The sequence below is a fragment of the Manis javanica genome, chromosome 6, assembly GCF_040802235.1.
Source record: "Manis javanica isolate MJ-LG chromosome 6, MJ_LKY, whole genome shotgun sequence".
Classification (NCBI taxonomy): Eukaryota; Metazoa; Chordata; class Mammalia; order Pholidota; family Manidae; genus Manis; species Manis javanica.
In genome coordinates this window covers 86,142,734-86,163,166 of record NC_133161.1, presented here as the reverse complement: position 1 = coordinate 86,163,166, position 20,433 = coordinate 86,142,734, and the positions used below count along the sequence as shown (strand labels likewise).

Genomic DNA, 20,433 nt, shown 5'->3' with positions numbered 1-20,433 from the left:
CTTTTACTCAGAGTCCCTGCTCACTTCCCCAAACTGGCAGGACTCCCCTGGGTTAAGGCTAAGCAGGGCAGCCCGAAAACACACCAAGTCATTTCCTCCCCAGAGACCCATTTTTCTGTCTTAGATTATGTCAACAATGCCATGTTCAGTCACAGAATGTTCATAAGATTTGGAGCAAGTAGAATACACTTACTTCCCCACTAAGTTTATTTATATCCAAAAGATTTTTTTAAAACCTAGGAATCAGAAAGGCAAAGTGAACTAGTTTCACTTTCAATTGTCAAACACCCCAAACCAGACTTAGTGGGCATCCTACCAGGGTCCTTGCTGCATTGATACAGCTGTACTACCCTGAAGCAAAAATGTATCCATTCTGTTCATTTTTAAGTAAATGTCCATCATACTTTTTTTAATGGTGAAGGATATACTGACACAAATTGTTTTTTTAAAATCCCTGAAGATAGATTTATGACACACTTTCTTGCCAAAATATATGCATTTATAGATTTGACTGGGGCCAAGGGTACAATGCATGGCCATAAAACAAAGTGAACAAGTGCCACCTACGGTAATGGCTGTTTGGCAAGAAGAAAGGGAAATGATATATGCCTCAATCAAGAAAAGTATCCTGACATTAATTAATAGCACAATAGCAAGAATCCTACCGTAAGGACAGTCACAGTTGGTTCAAAACGGATTTTGAAGTACCAGTAAAGTGAGTTACATAATAACATTAACTTGCTATTTTAGAACCTGAAAGGCCCATCCAGCCAACATCCCTTCTCACAGAAACAGGCAAAATGAATTCCAAGAAAAAAATGTTATTTCTAGGGGAAATGGGAACACTAGAGTCAGTTCACACTCCCCACTTGACTTGCTTCTCTCACCTTTTCTTTCCTTCTATTTGTTTATAATGAATGTACCTTTATCCACCGTTTGGTCTTCCTTGTATTGAAAATAATAATAATAATGAAACCCAATCCTGCAGACACTTGGCAGTATCAGGTCCCTGCCAGGAAGTCACTCAGCTTTCTTGCTTTTCTTCCCTGCCGCACAGGCACACGAGTGCCAAAAGCCAGAAAACTTTGGGGTTGTGGTGCCATCTAGTGGTCAGTTAGGCTATTAGCACCTCCGGCTTTGCCACAGCAGTCCTGGAGTGCGGTCCACCCCACCTTCTTCTGGGGGACAAACTATGGGAGGGCGGGAACACTAGTGCCCTTCTAGCTGTCACAGGGCGACCTTTGCCAGGCCAAATACCACCCTCCTGTCAAAAGACCCCACTCACACACTCACACCATGGGTTGGCTCCTAGAGATCTCTCCCAACCTATCTTCCTTCTCCTTGCTCTGCCATTTATATCTCTCTTCATTCCTTTTCTCAGCTGAGAATAAATAGGTAAAACAAGTCCACAGACAAGCTTCAGAGGGGCTCATGAACCCTCGGACTGAATGTGAAATGGAGCATGTGCTTGTGTGAGCACTTTTCTGGGGAGTGGGGCTACAGTTTGCACCAGATTTTCAAAGGGATCCCTGTCATAACGTAGTTCACAACCACTGAGTTACATGGAAAGGATCTAAGTCAAAAACAAAAACAACAAAGATAAACGTACATCTAAATAAGAAACAGTTAGCCAAAAGTCCCAGAAATACTTTAATATAAACTTACAGGTCTTATGTTTTACTTTAATATACACAGGAGTTCCCTGGGCTGGATGTTGTAATGGGGACATTAAAAGAGTGTAGAGAAACCAGCTGGTGGCACATGTCCCTATGTGTCATCTGCTAGATCTGTGACATGAGTTAAGTTATAGAAATTCACGGAGATCATTGTAAGGTCTACTTGGAAGCCTGAGAGGAAACAGAAAATCCCCAGAGGATGAAAATGGATTTGAGTAGGTGAAGGATAAGGAGAGGATGTTCCTTAGCAGGTGAGCAAAGATCGAGAGACAGAAAAATGGATTCTGGGTTTAGAATGGAGGCTCACATTTGAGAAAGCAGAGAAATGACCAACAGCACTTCATTCTCCGACATGAAGATCTGCCTCGTGCGTGCAACTCCCAGTCTCAGCAACCACCTGGGGCCCATCCCCTGGAATTTCACTGGTGTGGGGTGTGGCCTGGGCCACCTGGGCCTCAGATGCTCAGCCAGGGTGAGAATGCTGCTAGAGCCCGTCCAGGTAACCCATCTGCCTCCTACCCTCAAACATTTTCTTCAACTATATCTCCAGTTTAAAGGCTAAAGCAGCAGCTGTGCAAAGACTTGTGACTGTATTGCTAAATAACAGGAGCCAGGGTTGAAGGGGAGGTTAGGGCCAATTTGGGAAGGATCATAATGCCAAGGCAACAGTAGCATGCATTACTCCAGAGAATAAAAGAAGCTCCAAATAAAACTGTGGGTGTTGTAACACAGAATGGGGGGAAGAGGGAGCAAAAGCTGCAGAATCACATCCTACCAGCTAACCTGGGAGCACAGAAACCACCCTACCTGCCAACTAGCATTTCCAGAACTAGCTGAGTACCAAGTGCTGTACTCATTGTGGACAAGAGCAACAGCGCAGTGGAAGCCACACGAAGCGCATCACTAGCTCCCTGCTAAGAGCTCGTAAAGCTTTGGGATACACAAAAATGCTTTCATGGAAAAATACCCATGGATCTTGCTACTTCTGGGAGACTCCAGTGTTAGAAGCTACCAGATCCTCAAGGAATGATCCAGAAGCGTTTTCCTGCACAAGGGGGAGTTTGAAATTTTGATGTTGAAAGAAGGAAAATTACTCCAAGTCTCTTCCTGAGAAATAATCTCATTTTGCCTCTTAGGAGGATGTAAAATAATTACCAAAATGCAGCCCATCACAGCTATTAATTGAATAAAAGGACCAAAGGGTTACATTAAGGGACTGTTTCCCATTTGGGCACTGCCAGTTGATCAAAGAGGAGAAGAAAAAATAAGCCTTGTGGTACTGGCTCATCTGCAAGTTATTGCCAGGAAAAAACATCTGCCTTTCATTTCTAAAAGGCCCTCTGGCTTTGGTCCTACATCTGCTGATTAATCAGCATCCTCTTACAGGAGAAAAAGCCAACTCTGAGAGGACCTGTACTCTGCACGCCAGGGCTCAGCTAGTGGAGCTGAAGCATCAGTCTGATCTGACTTTTGCCATCTCAGTACTAGCTATTACTTGCAGCCCAGATAAACACAGTGCCCCACTACCACCAGCCACAGGAGGAATAAAATGGGAAAAATCTATGTGTCCACAAGACTAGCAAGGCACCACACTAAACCAAGATGCTTTGAACAGGACCGCCTGTGCACAGGTCCAGTGATGGGAACTCCAGGGGCTTCCTGCTGAGAGGACTGCATATTACAAGGGCAAGCTCTCCTGTCTATGACTGGACTCCCTCTTTCTTCCCAACATCCAGTTAAAAAAAAACTCTCTTCTTTGCCCATCTGGGTAGTTCTCTTAGCCATTTTTAATGGACTGGATTATTTTAGGGTAATCACTAAATTTGGCTCTAAATTATTCCATCTCACAATGAGCATATACCCTGGGAAAACCAATGCCAAGATAGTTCCCTCCTCTCCATCTTAAGAATTAAACATTATGTCTCCAACCAAAACTGGAAATAAAAGCAGCACAGCTTAGGTGCTGGGAGAAGAAACAGAAAAACAAGAATTCGATCCTGGGTCTGTTTCCCAATTTCATTACATGGGAAGAAAATTTAAGGCACCCCCATGTCTATACCTATGACAAGAATAAATTTATTTTTTTAAACAGAAAGGTGCTGTTTCTAATGAACAGTGCTTCTTTTAGTGTCATAAAATTATATTTTACATTGAACTTGCCATAACTCGCTGTCCCAGGAAATACACTGTAGAGGGAAAACTTGTTTTTCTCTACAGCAGTCTACTCACAGAATACTTCACTTCTGGTCACTGAATGGGTGAGGGCTTTCTCCCCACATCCATGAATTCTCCAACACCAGCTGGGTGTCCTGTAATTTAACTCTCTCCCACAGGTTAAGGGCTCGGCCCACAAGACTGCCCCACACCACCCACAACAGATGACAATCTGCAAATCCGTGTAGAAATCTGTGCCTCTGACTGCCTATAACCTGGAGGTTCCCAGGACCCCTTCCCTGGCCTCGATAATTTGCTAGAGCAGCTCATACTCAGAAAACAGCTTATTTACTATGTACCAGTTTATTATAAAGGGATACGACTGAGGGACAGCCCGATGGAAGAGGTGCCCTGGGCCAGGCATGTGAGAAGGGGTTCAGAGCTCCTGCGCCTTCTCCAGGAGCAACACGCTTCCAGCGCCTCCATCTGCCCATGCAAGGCAGAGGCTCTCCAAACCCCTTCAGTAAGGGCTCCCTGCGGAGGCGCCATCACAGAGGCGCGACTGAGTCCCTGGCCCCCTCACCCCGGGGGAGAAAAGTTCCACTCCCCTAGAGCACCGTGGCTGCACCTCATGGCAGCCAGCCCCCATCTTCCGGGGCTTTCCGAAAGCCACCTGATTAACATAAACTCAGGTGTGGTTGAAAGGGACTTGCAATGAGTAACAAAAGACATTCTTTTCACCTTTGTGCTCTGGAGCGATTTCAGGAACTGGGAACAAACACTAATATAACAAAAGACGTCCCTGTAGTTCTTATCACCTCAGGAATTGCAAGGATTTTAGGAGCTCTGTGCCAGAAACTACCGATGAGGACCAAATATGTCCTTCCAGTAATGTCACAATAGCACATGTGTACAAATTGAACGATGGAAAATCAATAAATCTCCCACATAACCAATTACATTTCTGGTAATGCTACACTGTTTTCAAACAACAATTCTAATTTTTAACAATTGTAAGCAATTACCCTGTGATTGTGCTGATATTTTGGATCTTTAACACACTTTTTATTTAAGTGATGGTGGTTTTCTGTATTGGGAAGGTCAAGGAGAGTAGTGTCTTTTGTGTTTCACTAAAAAGTTAATTATATTCATGCTCTGCCCAATTAAAACAGAAGCTTCAAAACACTTTTCAAGTGAAGCAGTATAATTAAATGAGCAAGACTCTGAATGGAAACAGCTCAGGTGCCAACTACTCTTTTCCCAGTTGCTTGGGAGCATTTAGACCCCATAGACGCTTGGACTAACACCCTCACTTCTGAGTGGCCCTGTGGAAGGGGCAGTCAGTGTTTCTGGCCTTCCCAGTCCCTGGGTGAGATAGTTATTAATCTTTAAACAAGTGGTTAAATAAAAGGCTTCCTTACTTCATAAAATGAAACTAAAAATGTCTAGCTTGCAATATACTTTGGTAAAAATACTCCACTTCTCCATTTGTGGCATGTTCATTCAACTTTTATCTTTATATTCAAGTAAGTTGTTGTCTTGGCTTTTTTGTGTGTGTGATCCTTACATGCTTCCTGTGGTTGGACAGCTTTAACAGTTTCTCTTCTCATTATAAAATCAAGAGTAATTTTTAAGCTTTTAGGAAAACTGCCTCTTCCCTAGAGAAAACCAATTTTTACGGAGGTATAAAATCATTCTTAGGAAGGTTACTCTTGATGACATTTCTTTCAAGGCAAGGACCTTGTTTTGATATACATCCTGTTGACTTTATAAAAATTCTTTAGGAAACCATTTTATAAAGTTAGGAAGCCTTTTGTCTTTTGGGCAATACATTTCTAAGTTATGGTTTATACCAGTTAAATAACATGTTCATATTATTAAACATTTATAAAATAGTCCACCCAAAAATTAATTGCAGAGAGAGCAGGAGGCAAGTGCTTATCTGGCTTCATTTTGCCCTTCCTCCGCTTGACTCCTTATCAGGGCAGTCATCTACCAAGGGGAATGGAAGCAAGTGTGCCCAGAACAAATAAGGGGCCCTTGGGCCTGATGCAAAGTCTGGCTGCAAGCCTGCATTCAAAAGGTAATTTGTGAATCAGGTCATAGGTGCTCAGAGCCAACTCCTACCGGGTAAGCATGGCAAAAAGTCACATAACTGGGGCTGAGGAGGGAGGAGCAGAGGGCTGACTATGCCACTGGAATGTAATTAAGCTAGACTTTGGGTAGAAGGAGGCCAAAGGCAGTAGCTTTTCGTGAAGGGTGTTATGTAAGCAGAGATGGGAAAACAGAGTTTTCAGGACCAGGTGTTCTGTGAACTGGAAGGTACTGGTCAGAATCTCCCATGCTGAGTGCCTGTAGTTGGGGGTGGAAGAGCCAACTGAACTGAATCCAATACCATCTTGTCCTGGGCCCATGGCCAGACCCAGCAGGACGCCCCTGCCCTCCCCAGTGGAGTGTGTCCACGTAGGGGAGGTAATGAAGAAATCTACAAGTCAGACTTACGCTAGGTAACACGTCCTACTTCCCACTAGGTTATGGACAACATATGGAGTCGCCAAAGAGCTCTCATGCACATTTGGGAATGGTTAATGGGAAACAGCTGTGTGTGGGGCCAAACGCTGAAGACAATTAGGGAAGAGGAGAAAAAAGTGAGAAGACAGAGTAAATATAGATGGCGAAAAAACAAGGCTGACATAAAAGCACATCACTTTACACACACACACACACACACACACACACACAAATAAAAAACAAACCAGAGAGTACAAAAATAAGCTATTTTGTTCCTAAGCAAGGACAAGCGTATTCTTAAAATAAACCAATGTTTAAGAGAAGGTTCCCATCATTCTTTTATACTTACTTAATTTTTTAAATGAAAATACACAATGTTGATAAGGTTATAGAAAAACTGATAAACTCATAAATCCCTTGTAAGAGTGCAAATTATCACAACTTTTTTTGAAGATTAATTTGGCAATAAGAATCAAAAGCTATAAAACAATTGTTATGGCCTTTCACTCAGTAATATCCCTGGACATTTAACCTCAGGGGAGTAAATTAAAAGAAAAACCATAAAACCATTCACTGTGACATTATTTTTTAATAAAGAAAAATGTTAGTGGGAGCTGGAGACAAACTAAATGTCCCCAAACAGAAGAATGATTAAGTAAATTAAGACACAGCAACCCAGTTGAATCCTGTGGCGTTATTAGAAATCATAATTATGAAGTTTATGTAACAATATGAAAAATGTGTATATTGTAATTTGTAATCTTGGTTACAAGTAGGTAAAATATGCATGCATATTCTTGATAAAGACCAAAAGGAAATGGGGGCAAATAGACAGCTGATATGTTAGGAACTGTAGAATTGTGGGTGACATTGCTTTCTTTTCAAAATTTTCTTCGCTGGTTTATTGTGTGTCCATTAAACACATTATGAGTTCAGTAGGACTAGTTTTAAAAGCAGAAACAATAAAATAATAAGAACCCTTTAAGCTATTATCAAACTTTCCTTTTCTCTTCATCTTTCTACCTTTGTAGAGCTTCACCACGGACTCTCACTGCTGCCTACACACATCACTTGTCAGTCTCTCCTTTCAGGACCCTTTTAGCTCCAAAACCCAGAAGCACTAAAGCTGCCCAGTCGGCCCACTCTCACCCCCATGCATCACCGGGACCTCGGACGCCCATGGCCCGTGGTCCATGGCTCTCTCTCAGCTGCCCAGGCGAGGCCTGCCTTTCACGGACCCAAAAGGATCAAAGGTAAATACTAGGCAACATCACACCGAACTGCCTGCTGCCAACAGCGGAGATTTCGCAGTACACACCGAGCTCTGACTAACAGGAGGCACGCCAAAACCAACAAAGAAGCTTAAGGAAATTGTGCCAAAATACCCCCAAGTTTTTAACTACATACACATTCTTTTCTACTTAGCCACCCCACCCCATCCCCCTATTGTACTCAGAAACCCTTCTGAAACCACCAGACTGGAGAAAGACGCGAATAGCTGCCGCTTGGTGGGCAGGAAGGAGGTGCGCAGAAGCTCGGCGGAGACCACAGAGGGGCCAAAGCAGGTCACTCTTGAGAAAAAGAAAGGCTGTTCTTAGAACCAGAAGGAAATTAGATAATCCCAGCCCAGGTCACTTAGTAGTTTTAAGATGCTCTGTGAGTGTGAGTGTGTGTGTGTGTGCCCATAAACAGAGGAATGGCAGCACAAATGAAGTACAAACAGCTCCCAGTCCTCCAAGGATAGTGTTCAAGCACTCCTCCAGTGTGGACTGGTTTGAGGTGCAGTGGAAGTACAAGCTCTCTATGGTTCAAGTTGGGCCTTGTGATTTTCTACTTTCAGAAACCTCTCCTTTTCAAAGAGCATTCCTAACAATTGCCATAGTGTCATCCTTCGTGACTACTCAGCCACTTGGGGAGAATCTGCAGAGAACTAACCTTTCCCCTTCCCCTGCCCTCTCATGACACTTGAGAACCAAACTGCCCCCTGGAGCAGCAGAGTTTTAGCTCCAGTCCAGTGCAGAGGCCAGCAGGGATGCCACGCTACCCACGTTTGTGCTTTTGTGTCTCACTGTGAGGACTTACCTTCATAAGAGGCAATGCAATCTCTTCTGTCACAAGGCTTATTCCAGGAATTTCCTATGGTGGGAAAAATACACACAACTGCTAAACATATCAACCACCGCAAGCCTGAGCCTTCAGGAAGGGTTTTCTGCACAGATGGAAGCTGAGGGCAGCTTCCAGTTCTCTGACCTCTACTTTAAATAAACCTTGGGGTTTATAAATAATGGTGAACACAGCCTATCTCTTGTCTCCGGAAGGGAAATATTTTTTGAGGTTATGATTATATCGTTGACAGCGTCTCTAAAGGAAAGGAGAAAACTACTGTGAAGAACTGCAGGTCAAACAGTGTATTACCTTCACATTTCCACTGAAGAACAAATGAGGCAAATCACATTTGCACCCAAGTGTAATAAGGGGGGCATATGTGTTTTTAAAGTACACCTTCCTCTCTCTTCTTTTTTGCTTAAATGTATTATGACCCCTGACTCACTAAAATGAAACAAGCTTAATGGGATTCTTTCTGATTTCTGTGGAGAATTTTTCTGTACTTTATCCTCCACTGTAATTTTAGAGATACGAGAACCCCATAAATAGTTTATGCAGCACTATAACTGTGGCAAGTGTGAAAGATGTGCAATTCACATCAGGAAGTCCAAATTATAACATTCTGCTAACTAGTGAGCAGAACAGAAATTTCAATGAAAGGCTAAGCTTCCAAAATTGCCTTCATTCAGTTGTTTTGAAAAATGTAGTTCTTGTCAATTATGTCTATTAGCCTCTCAACTAATCTATTCACCTTTCATTTCCTAAAAACAAAAGTCGATGATACATGAGAAAATAATTTAGAAGGTGTTACACAGAAACAAAATCTGGTATTTGTTTAGAACTCAAATGGACTGTATTTTACTGATATACAATATTCCTGTGAAAAAGAGCATCAGAGCAATGGGAAAGTAAATTTCCAGAACATTCAAGCAACTGAGTTTCCATTGTGATAAGAATCTATTGTGTGCTTCACTTATCGCTACTTAGCAGCAGAAAACACTTCCAAGAAGCATTAAAGTTTCACTATAGGTTTAAGTTATAAATAGCATCTTAAAATAGGTATAACAAGGCTAATTGCTTGCAAAGCATAATTCAGTATTATCTATGTGTGAGAGCACTATTTTTCTAGTATCTTAAAAAAATCTAATTCAGTTCTTTACGCACAAAAAATCTGTCTCCATACAGCAGTGTGAAATTAATGTTTTCTATTGCAGCAAGTGTTTATTAAGGTGTAGCCTTAAGAACATTTGCAAATTAGAGAAAGGAAAGGTAAAGGATGTATATCGTTTTTAAGGATAAGCACAGACTCATATTAGAAGAAATATTTAAGGTAACCTACTTCAACCACAGGAAGTTTAAGGCAACATGTAAAATAGGCTCAGTATGTGGTGGTTATAACTTCAGGTTTTTATATACTGTACTTCTTGTAGGCCTTTCTGATGTCACTCTGTCTGTAACAGCTCCTCTCTACCCCAAAGTCAGGAGAAATGCAAAAGTGGAGAGCTGCCTGTCGGGGTGATGCTCTCACAGGACATCCAATTAACACGCACCCCATCAGTGCACACGGCCCTAGGAACACAGGAATGGTCCCTGCCTCCCAGACACTGAACACAGGACAGGGACTGGTAAGGTGGTAGGGGGGAGAAGCTGAGATGTGCATTTCCAGACTCTGGGTGGTTTGATCCGCAAACTACCTCCAATGTTACCGTAGGTCTCCATGCACATTCACAAAGGTTCTTAAAGAAAACAGTGAGTGCTTGGAGAAGGAACAAGCTTAGATCTTTCCCTTAAAACTCTTCACTGAGGCATGCAAGTTTCATAACTCTAACAGTAAAAGAGAAGAGAAAAGAACCTTTTAGAACACACTACCATTGGGCATACCAAAATTTTGGAAATTAATCAAACACACCTACTACATCTTTTTAAAGACTATTGAGATTGTCTAAATATAACATGGGAAGTGTCACAATTTATCCTAGTACATTTTTTAAAAATATTTTTGTTACCTAAATTCAGTTTATTTTTCTAAATGCCTTTTGATATAAACCTCTGCCTCAAAACTAAGCATGTAGTTCTAAAATCTAAATATGGAAGCAGAAGAGACAGAACCTATTCAGGGGCAGCCTATACATGGTTCTCACTTCCCAGTCCAACAAAGCTCCTCTAACTGCACCATGTTCAAAAGAACAGTATATTAGCTCAGTGCTTCCCAATTAAGCAGGCTGGACCATCCAGAAGGAAAGGTTGAATGGAGTGAATTTGCTTAAGATTACTGACTTTTACTTATCTTGAGGCTCAGAAGTACTACAGATTTTCTTTATAAGGCTGGGGAAAGGGGTCATGCAGGTGCTAATCTAGGTAAACAGAATAGCTCAGACTAACAGCTGTGGTCCAGCCATTTCTCATTTATAAAAACCTAAGAAACATTTTAACCCACTCTAGCTGCTAAAAAATAAAAATACCACTTGAAGATGATAGAGGCTCAATTCTGCTTGGTAGCTGGAAGAGTAACATATGTTGAACCTCTCCTTCAATTCTACTGTTTTATATAAATACCTTTGGCCAACAAGCAAGGATTCACTAATTTTTTTTTTACTTGAAAACTCCAACTCAGATCCTCTCAAAGCAAATGAAATCACAACCTTGGTTACTGTGACAGGGGGTGACCTACAACTGACCCACCACTGTGAATCAGTTTTAATTATATGAGGAATACAAAGTGCTAACTTACTGTCTCCCAGGAGGACACTGAGGAATATGGCAAAAGTTTGTCCATGTTACTTGTCTCTGGATATATGCTCCAATATGAAGCAGCTGAGTGGATTTTTGAAAGAAAGGAGAAAAAAGACATGTTTTAATAAGAATAAGGCAGTAGACATTGTAATTCACCCAAACAAGCAAATCAACAAAAATGTTCATTGCCTATCCTTCATCCTCAAAAAGCTAACCATTATGGTTCTACCTATTGATTAGAATGTTCAGGTTCTGCTTTTTAGAATAATTTTTAAAAATTACTGGGCACCTCTGTCTTTCCACATGCATTCTCTCACTTCACACAGAACCAGCCAACACAAAACTGAGCTAGGAAAGTTACATCTTACTGAAAAATAAAATCACAAATGAGGTAATAGAATCAAGATCCTATCTTCTATTTCATCAGTCTCACTAGTCACAGGTTCTCAAAAGAACCACAAGAGAATGAGATTTTATTTTCCCCACAACAGAGTGAGGGGAAAAAGGCTCCTCCCCAGCACGTTGGCAGACTGAGGCATTGCCCATGCACTGCGCTCTCTCAGGCAAAAGGGTTAAGGATTCAACTATATGCACTACGAGCAGCACCTACCAATTAGAAATTCCTGAATGAGGTCAAATGAATGGCAGGCAGAGATGTTCTCAGAAATCCACTGGATAATCTTTAAAGAGTAAGAAGACAATTCTGTTGGTGTTTAAATTTGCACCACCAAAGTACAAAATATATGCAAATCTTTTAAAATTCTATGTCTGTTTTGGAATTGCCTAAGAATATACTCACTTCCCTACTGCACTCAAGAGACATAATGCAAGACAATTTGGGTAAAACAGTATTTTAAATAAAGTCCTTTCTCCGCATCTTCTTAATAGATGCCTTTGGCTATGATCCAAATCAGCCTTCTCTGATCCAATGTGTGGCTTTGCTAGAGCAGGTCAAATTACAAGAAGCACTGGTGTGACAGGCAGGGAATGCAGGAAAACCCAAATCAAACCACTAAGCTTGGAGGCGGCCCAGTCATCAGTGTGGACACTGTCACACTATTCAACCTTTGTGGGCATCACTGCACCATCCGCCCAAGGGAGGGATAATCCTTGTTATAGCAACAACTCTCAATCAATCTTCAAAACCATCCTCACCTGTGCAGGAATGAAACTCCTTGTTCCCCACCTTAGAATTGACAAAGTACATGACTTGCCTAACCACCGTCAATTCTCACATTTCTACTCTTACCAGTAAGTTGTTTTTCTTTCCAGACCAATTCATAGTTAAACTTATTTTCACAATTAGGTAATTTAATAAAATATGACCATAGACAAGTGAAATATGGATGCAAAAGACTGTTGTTGGGTCAACGAAAGTTGAATGCTTTGGACAGACTAACAGGCATGTATCTAAAACACTTACTAAAGAAGTACATGTAGGTGAGACAACTATAAAAAGATTGAGAAAAATTGCCCGATATACAAAGATTGCTTTGAAAGGGTCTTTAAATTATTGATCTCCCTAGAAAAGAAAGAAAGAAAGAAACTAACAGGAAGTCATGTTTAGTACACATGGTGTGAGGGGTCACGGGGAAGACAGTGTAGCACAGAGAAGGCAAATAGTGAATCTGTGGCATCTTGCTGCACTGATGGACAGTGACTGTATTGGGGTATGGGGGGGACTTGATAATATGGGTGATGTAATAACCACATTGTTTTTTCATGGGAAACCTTCATAAGAGTGTATATCAATAATATCTTAATAAAAAAATAACAAAATAAAATTAAAAAAGAAACTAACAGGAAGTCAAAGACCACACATTACTATAGGTTTTATGTAAAAAAAAAAAAATGATTTTGAACTCCAGTTAGCTGATAACCAAAGACAGGGCCTTAATCTATGTCAAAAGGTAGGTGAATAAATGTACATTCATATGTTTTAGGTTGAAATAAAATGTTTAAGATATCTTTTTTCCAACTAACCAACCACCCATTGGTTCCAATCAAGTCTAATAGGGGGTTTCCCCAACTTCACAGGATAGCTGTAAAATTAGTTGGCAAAATATGTGAAAGTGCTTCATAAACTATAATGTGCAATATAAATATAAGTGTAAACTTTCTTTATTTAAAACATAATAAACATATACTACCAGATTTTAGTCCTTTTGATGATATACATAATATCATCAAGGTTATGCATAAAGCTAACACTTACAATATGGAAAAGAGCAGTGTGAGGTATGCCAGGATCCATAAAAAAAAAGCCCGGATGAGAATGCGTCCGAGTCACAAGGGAGACCATATACCTCAGTGAATCATTACCGTATAAAAGCAATGTCTGTTCATTTCAACTCCTACATACATACATTTGGTGTTGTCTACTTGCCAGCTTTTAAACTTAAGCTACATTCCCACCTTGGCTTCCTGGAACCGGGGATCCTGGCCACAGGAGAGCAGGCAGTGCAGCACAGCCATCTTCTCACAGTCTAGCTGTGTGTTCCACAAGGATTGTAATAAATACGACTGGTTCAGGAGTGCCCTATAGAGCCTTCCAGAACACTGATCCAGTACCAGGGACCCTGACATGGGTTGTAAAGGACTATGAGGTAGCATATCAATCACTTCATTATTTCCTGGCAAAAATAAAAAGAAACAGAAAAATCAGCAAATAAAACCTCCCTCACCCAAACATAAATATTAAAGTCGAAACAAACCCAAATGGACCATGTTCATGAGGGAAAAACTATAGCCATACCTGTCAGAAACAGACTGTGGCAGATCAGGTCTGGATGTTGAATGTTAAGTAGATGAAAGAAATGACCAGGTAGGTAAACAGCCACATAATAGTCTGTAGGAGAGAAAGATTTAAGTTACCTACAGGTGATATGAGCTGTACACATGAGGGTAAAGCCCAGAACTTCACAGTATCCTATTTTTCTTTGAACCTTTTAAAACACTTTATTTATTTATTTATTTATTTATTTTGGTATCATTAATCTACAATTACATGAAGAACATTATGTTTACTAGGCTCCCCCCTTCACCAAGTCCCCCCCACATACCCCTTCACAGTCACTGTCCATCAGCATAGTAAGATGCTGTAAAATCACTACTTGTCTTCTCTGAAAACACTTAAGTTGTAGACAGTTGAGGGAGACCATATACTTGAGTTTTGACCTAAGTAATAATAAGCTATCTGATGTCCATACATTTCATCTTATTAGCCACATTTCATGTATTTCTATCTGTGGCTAATCTTCAGGCATTTAGCCATGGTTATCTTAATGATATCTGTAGTTTTGTTTCTAAGTGAATTTGTGGCTTTATATGAATCTAAATGATTTCTAAGAGCAAATTAGAATAAAAAATATCAGGCAACATGAATTATTCCTTAATCCAATAAACTAGGAAGATTAATCCAATAAACTTATACTGGGAATTTCCTTCATTATTTCTGCCAGTTTGGGAAGCTCTAAAGTTTGGCTTCCTGTGTGGGCCCCACTCATTGCCATCATCTTTGACATCACTATCCTCATCACATTTTGCTCAAAGAGGCTTCACATTGATGTTTACCAAAACAGTCCCTATCGGCATTCTGGCACTTTGTCAAGTACCATTTCCTCGCATAGCTAGCTGCCTAGAACTCACACTTTCACAGTTCCGGCCCTAGATGTTTTTGTACCAGGAACATTTGCACACAGATTGAAGCCAGGTATAAAAAGAGGTTTCTGGAAAATGGGAGGGTGGAAGTAGCCCTTGCCAATGATTTTTGTAGTATCTTAGAAAAACAGAGAAATTCACACCAGAGTAGTGAACTTCATATGGATGAAACATTTAGATTATAAGTGAGGTGAGCCAGCTGGACTCTTTTTTCTAAGGAGCAGAGAAATACATGTTAACCACTTGTATAGAAGGCGTTCTGTGGAAAGGAAAGAGGATGAAAAACTCAAACCAGTTGACTTATGTGTCCTTTCAGTCACCATGGATTAAATGATGTTAAGTGCTTAGCACAAACAGTTGCACTAGGATTATTATGTCAATGTTCAAGTAGAAAAACACAAATAATGTGATAACAGGGCGCAATGGAAAGGGTTTGGTATGAGCCAGGTGACTTCCCAGCCTCACCAGGTCACTAGGGTGGTACGATGTCCCTGGCAGAGGAGCATTTGAAACACATGAGGTTGTCTTAAGTTGTCACAATCACTGGGATGGAGGGGGATTCCTATTTGCCATTTGGTGAGTGGGCCCCAGGGATGTTAGGTCCCTCAATGTGTAGGACACTGTCACGTAAAAATCACTGTCCCACCAACAATGTAGACAGTACCTGTGGTAGGCTAAGTGATGGTCCCTAAAGACGTTCACGTGCTAGTCCCCAGAGCCCATGAATATGTTACCGTAGTGATTAAAGGGAACTTGCTGACGTGATTAAGGATCTTGAGGAGAGTATCCATGTGGTGATGAAATAGACTGGAATGATGCAGTCACAGGCCAAGAAATGCTAGCCTCTAGATGCTGACAGAGGCAAAGAACGGATTGTTTTCTGGATCTCCAGAAGGAACCATTTCTGCCCACACCTTGATTTTAGCCCCTCAAGACTCATTTCAGAATTCTCACTTTCAGAACCATAAGGCAATGTTTGTATTGTTTTAAGCCCTAAATTTGTGGTGATTTGTTGTAGCAGCAATAAGAAACTAATGTAGTGCCCTGATAAGAGACACTAAAAGAAGACTTCTGAGCCTTAGTTTCATTACCTGCAAAATGGGGATAACATCACAGACAGAATTGTTGTAAGAGTCAAGATAACTTAAGCAAAACACTTAATATGTAGTACTCATTTTTTAAATGGTAGCTGTTTATTTATAAACATATCTTTCTTATATAGAGGTGTTTGAGGTTAACAGAAAACTTCCAGAAAACTCTGTTTTTTAAAATTTCACCCAAGATAAGCCTCTTTAACAACACAGCAAAATCATATGCAATGAATAGCAAGAAATACAACACTCAAAAAAGCAATATTTTTGTCATAAAAATACCTCTAGAACAATCTTAATCTTAGGCATGACTTTGTGGCTATAAAATGTGTTTAAGAAGGGAGGAAGCCTCATTTCATGTAAGATAGCCTGTTTTTACAAAGCTCTAGTGTTTCTGCCCTTTCCATGCTCTGAAAAGCATTAATAGCTGCCCTTTTCAAGAGTTGTTCCCAGGAGTGAAAGAAGGAAAAATACCTTTGACCTCACAAAATGCTAAGTTTTTTTAATGGAAAATTTCTCACATCGCCCTTGAGATGGGATACTGATATAGCATCACTGATAAGAATCAAGTCCCAGACCAGGAACGCTTATATTTTTCTCTTACCACAGGAAGCAGTAGAATTAGGCCTCTGTAAGGCAATTTTCCCACAGATTCAGAGCTCATGTCGAAGTTTGCCACATACGAGCCCACCTAGCATACAATCTCTCATCTCGCCAATAGTATCATTCAAAATAAAAATCTTTTCATGGACTTTATTCTCATTTTAGTTCTTACTTTGCCCAGTTCCCTCACACCACACCTTCTCAAGCCATTGTCATGATGGTTAATAGACTGGGGAACAAGGATTGAAGAAGATACCAAGAATCTTGTGCTCTAAACCTGAAGTTCTTTTTTAATATTGTGCTGCGTCCCATGAGTAGGCTGATGTTATTTGGTCTTGTGCTAACCTGCTTGGACCCTCATCCCAATCAGCACAGAAAAGCAGCTCTCAATAGGGAAAGATAATAACCTTCTTTATTTTCTTCATTATAGACTCCATGAATATGCTCAAACCTTTACCAAGTTCCCTTTACCAAATTCACTCAGTGAAAAACAACTAACTCAAGTTGATCCATAATCATTCATGGGACTTGGAAGCTCTTGGCAATTAGCAACAGGGAATGGACAATTTCCCACAGGTCTTTATCCTCTCTAGAATCCAAGGACAATGTGACATATTATTTCTCTGAGGCTTTTAGGGAACATCTCATTCACTGCTATCCTTTTCATACTAACAAACAGCTTTTTAGAATTGCTGCTAAAATCATAAGAAAGCTCATAACCTAGGTTCTCTAAAAAGGAAGATGCATTCCCTCCCCAAAAGGCTGATTTTGGGGGAGGGGTTATTTCCCAAGGAAAACTTCCCCTGTTGGGCTTTAAAACAGTCAGTGGTCGTCATCACAATCCAAGTTCTAAAAAGGTATGAGAACCTGGGGTGCACAGAGAGGAAAACAAGATATAGAGGTGTACTGGGAGGAAGGGTCAGGGCAGAGAGATGTATCCCTCTCTCTCACTCACCAAAGTTGAGAAAAGTAATGCCCTTTCTCACATGTGAGCCAACATGCTCAAGAGCCACAGTGAAGGTCTTGCTCTGCCCTGTGGAGAGAAAACATGAAACAAGAGAAAGGATGTTCAGAAACAAAGAGCTGGAATTCTACCCAAGGCAATGGCTCTATGTAGGACTCTCAACATTTGGCAACTATAAAACTGACAAAGCAAGTATCTTCTGAATCCTAGATGCTGTGGTTCCCCACCATTTTCCAAAAGCCAGCAGTGAAGGTGGATCACCTAGGGTAGTCATAACCTCTTAGTTGTTCTGGGCTTATGTATAATCTTAGACCATAAAAGGTGGTTTTTCTGGGACAGAAGGATCTGAAGGAATCTACTTAAGGATGCAAAGGATGGAGGAGACCAGGTGGCTCAGTGGCCCTCATGGTTCACTGCCACACTCATGCAGCCATTAAAGCCCTCAGAGACTCCTCTGAATCACTTAGGAATCCCACTCTGAGTTAGGGGATTAGACTGTCTACAACCTCAGTGTGCTGGGGTTCACCATCCACTTTCTAACTCTTAATCGAAGTTATTAATTCAAAAAAACTTTCAGAAAAGTTTTATTTGCAACTTTTAATCATCAATCATTAGGAAAATATACAAAAAGTTTCCACAAAACATCAAATCTATAGTAGTAAAGCATGTACATATGTTACTTCTGAAGTTACTTCTGAAGTACATATGTTACTCACTTTCAGTTTCTTCATTGTTGAATCAGTTGTTAAACTTTTCTTACTTGGCTCTCTAATTTCTGAAGGTAATATTAGGCAATCCTGCAGAATAAACTCTGGTGTGGCTTGGCATAAATTGTTTTTAATTTTGAACATTTAAATTTTCAAAAAATTTAACTCCACCCACAGTAGGTACTACATAAAAACTAATTTTAAGGAACTAAAGAGGCAAAATAAATACTCCTTAGTATGGTTCAGACTAAAACTATTAAAGGCATACTGTGACAGACTAGAGAACTGAAAAGGTCAGGCCCCTGCTCCTGTCCGCCTGGCTAACTGTTGACATATCACTTTTCTGGGCCACACAGGTGTGAAATGAAATAAATATATCTTAGAGCTAAGATCTGTTATGGTCTGAGATCATGGAGGCTTTTAACTAAAATCCTACGAACCTTTGTAAGTTAAACCTGTTGATATTTTCCAAATAGTAGTAATAGAGAAAGCAAACAGACTTTGGCAAATATGTCCAATAGGACTGGTCTGCAGGCCAAAAAAGATGCAGGTCAGGAAAAAATATCTTATAAAAAATTGTTAAAAATTAAAAGATAATTAGCTAACAATATTCATCATTAGTGAATTTCTTCAGCAAACATATTTAGAATGTACTGATAAAATTTATTTACAAGATAGTGAGACTTCAAAATCCATTTAATTTACTACTATTTGTTAAATGTGATTCTGTAAAAGTGAAAAAAAAAAGAATAAATAAAAAGTACCTTTATGAAAGTAAAACACTGAATATGTGATTTCTTCCCAAGAGTCAAACTTCGGACTGTAACATAAACACAAACTCCCTAGAAGTAAGAAGATATTTAGTAGAGCTTAAAATAATCATAGACCAATAAAAAGTTTGCTAAGCCATTTAACCTTATTTCTATTCCTTTAAGTGTTTTGTCTCAACTTACCTCATAGATTATTTCCAAATTCTAGAAATGGCTTATTAACAAGTTGCAAGTTTTCAATTCAACTATTACTCAGCACACACTAAGCAATATATTGCAGTAGGCTCTTAAAGGAAAGGAAAATGAAGAGAGACACACTCTTATGAATGAAATCATGTGCGTCTAGGGAAGTTTACAAAGTGTCATAAGATTCTCCATATACCCTCTTACTTAGCTTGCCTTCCACCATTACTAATAGCTATTGACCCAAGTTTATCAAAAATGTGTCTCCTCTTTACAGAAGGTTTCCAGTCTTCTTGTTTATTTAGAATGGAAGGCAAACTGGGGCAATAAGAGTGTAGGGTGTTTGCCCTTATTTGGGTCACTTTGGCCCAAAGGTGATCTCCTGGCTTTGAGCAGCCTTTCCAGATGAGTGCTGACCCGCCTTCACTTACCCCGTCCTTCCAGAACACCCTCACCCTTCCCACCTCCTTCAAGGTGCAAAACTATCCAACATCTCTAGCAGCTGTTGCCTTCTGGATAGACAAGCACAGGCCATTCGTAGGCCATCAGTGACCTACAGATGAGGGCATCAATGCTTAAACTGATGCTGCTCTTCTCATGCTAACATTTTTGTGATTAACTGAAATTGATTTCCAGGGTGGAAAGGAACTTCACAAGGAGTGTGAAAACCTGGATTCTAGTCTCAGAGTTGATATAATTAGCTGTATAAATTCAATCATTACTTCAGTGAATCTCCATATTTCTTTGCTTATACTCCACTAGTTCCTTTACCAAAGAATCATGGCAGGAAAAAAGCCCATTTTCCCTAAGAAACCTATTTAAGGACATTCCTAAACATTCTGTTCTAATATTTATCATTTGTGACTACTTTTAAATGGCATTTAAGACTGAAATACATGGTTAGAAGTATATTTAAATGCAATATCTTAAACACAACAAAAACAACTATTAGGTAAAAATAGTAACAACTCTGTCAAATGTAAACTTACTGTTATGATTACTGAGCAACCAATGATACTAACTTTTCTTGAAAACTACAGCAGACTCACTAAGAATAAAAGTAATGCTATACTGAAGCATAACAAATAATAATAATAATTATGAAAGTCACAAAAGTTCCATGTACTGCTTTGACTACTTTCATAAAATTAACAAACTACCAGCAAAAATTTCAATTCAACAATTAGTCAGCACACACTAAGCAATATATTGCGGTAGGCTCTTGAAGGAAAGGAAAATGAAGAGAGACACTGGTTTATCCTGTTTGTTTATGTT

General features: G+C 40.0%; 1 protein-coding gene across 13 annotated transcripts in view; it reads right to left on the bottom strand.

Moving 5' to 3' along the window:
• Positions 1–20,433, bottom strand: part of GSAP (gamma-secretase activating protein) — a 77,238-nt gene that overhangs the window by 20,218 nt on the left and 36,587 nt on the right. For all 13 annotated transcript variants that reach the window (XR_012132352.1, XR_012132351.1, XR_012132350.1 and 10 more), the window contains 7 exons: positions 18,970–19,047; positions 17,490–17,567; positions 13,936–14,028; positions 13,596–13,813; positions 11,791–11,860; positions 11,179–11,261; positions 8,424–8,477 (listed from right to left, as the gene is read on the bottom strand). Coding sequence is in view for 9 of the 13 variants with exons in the window: in XM_073238958.1 (XP_073095059.1) it covers positions 8,424–8,477; positions 11,179–11,261; positions 11,791–11,860; positions 13,596–13,813; positions 13,936–14,028; positions 17,490–17,567; positions 18,970–19,047 (674 nt within the window). In the remaining 4 variants the exon portion in view is untranslated. The remainder of the gene's footprint in view (positions 1–8,423; positions 8,478–11,178; positions 11,262–11,790; positions 11,861–13,595; positions 13,814–13,935; positions 14,029–17,489; positions 17,568–18,969; positions 19,048–20,433) is intronic.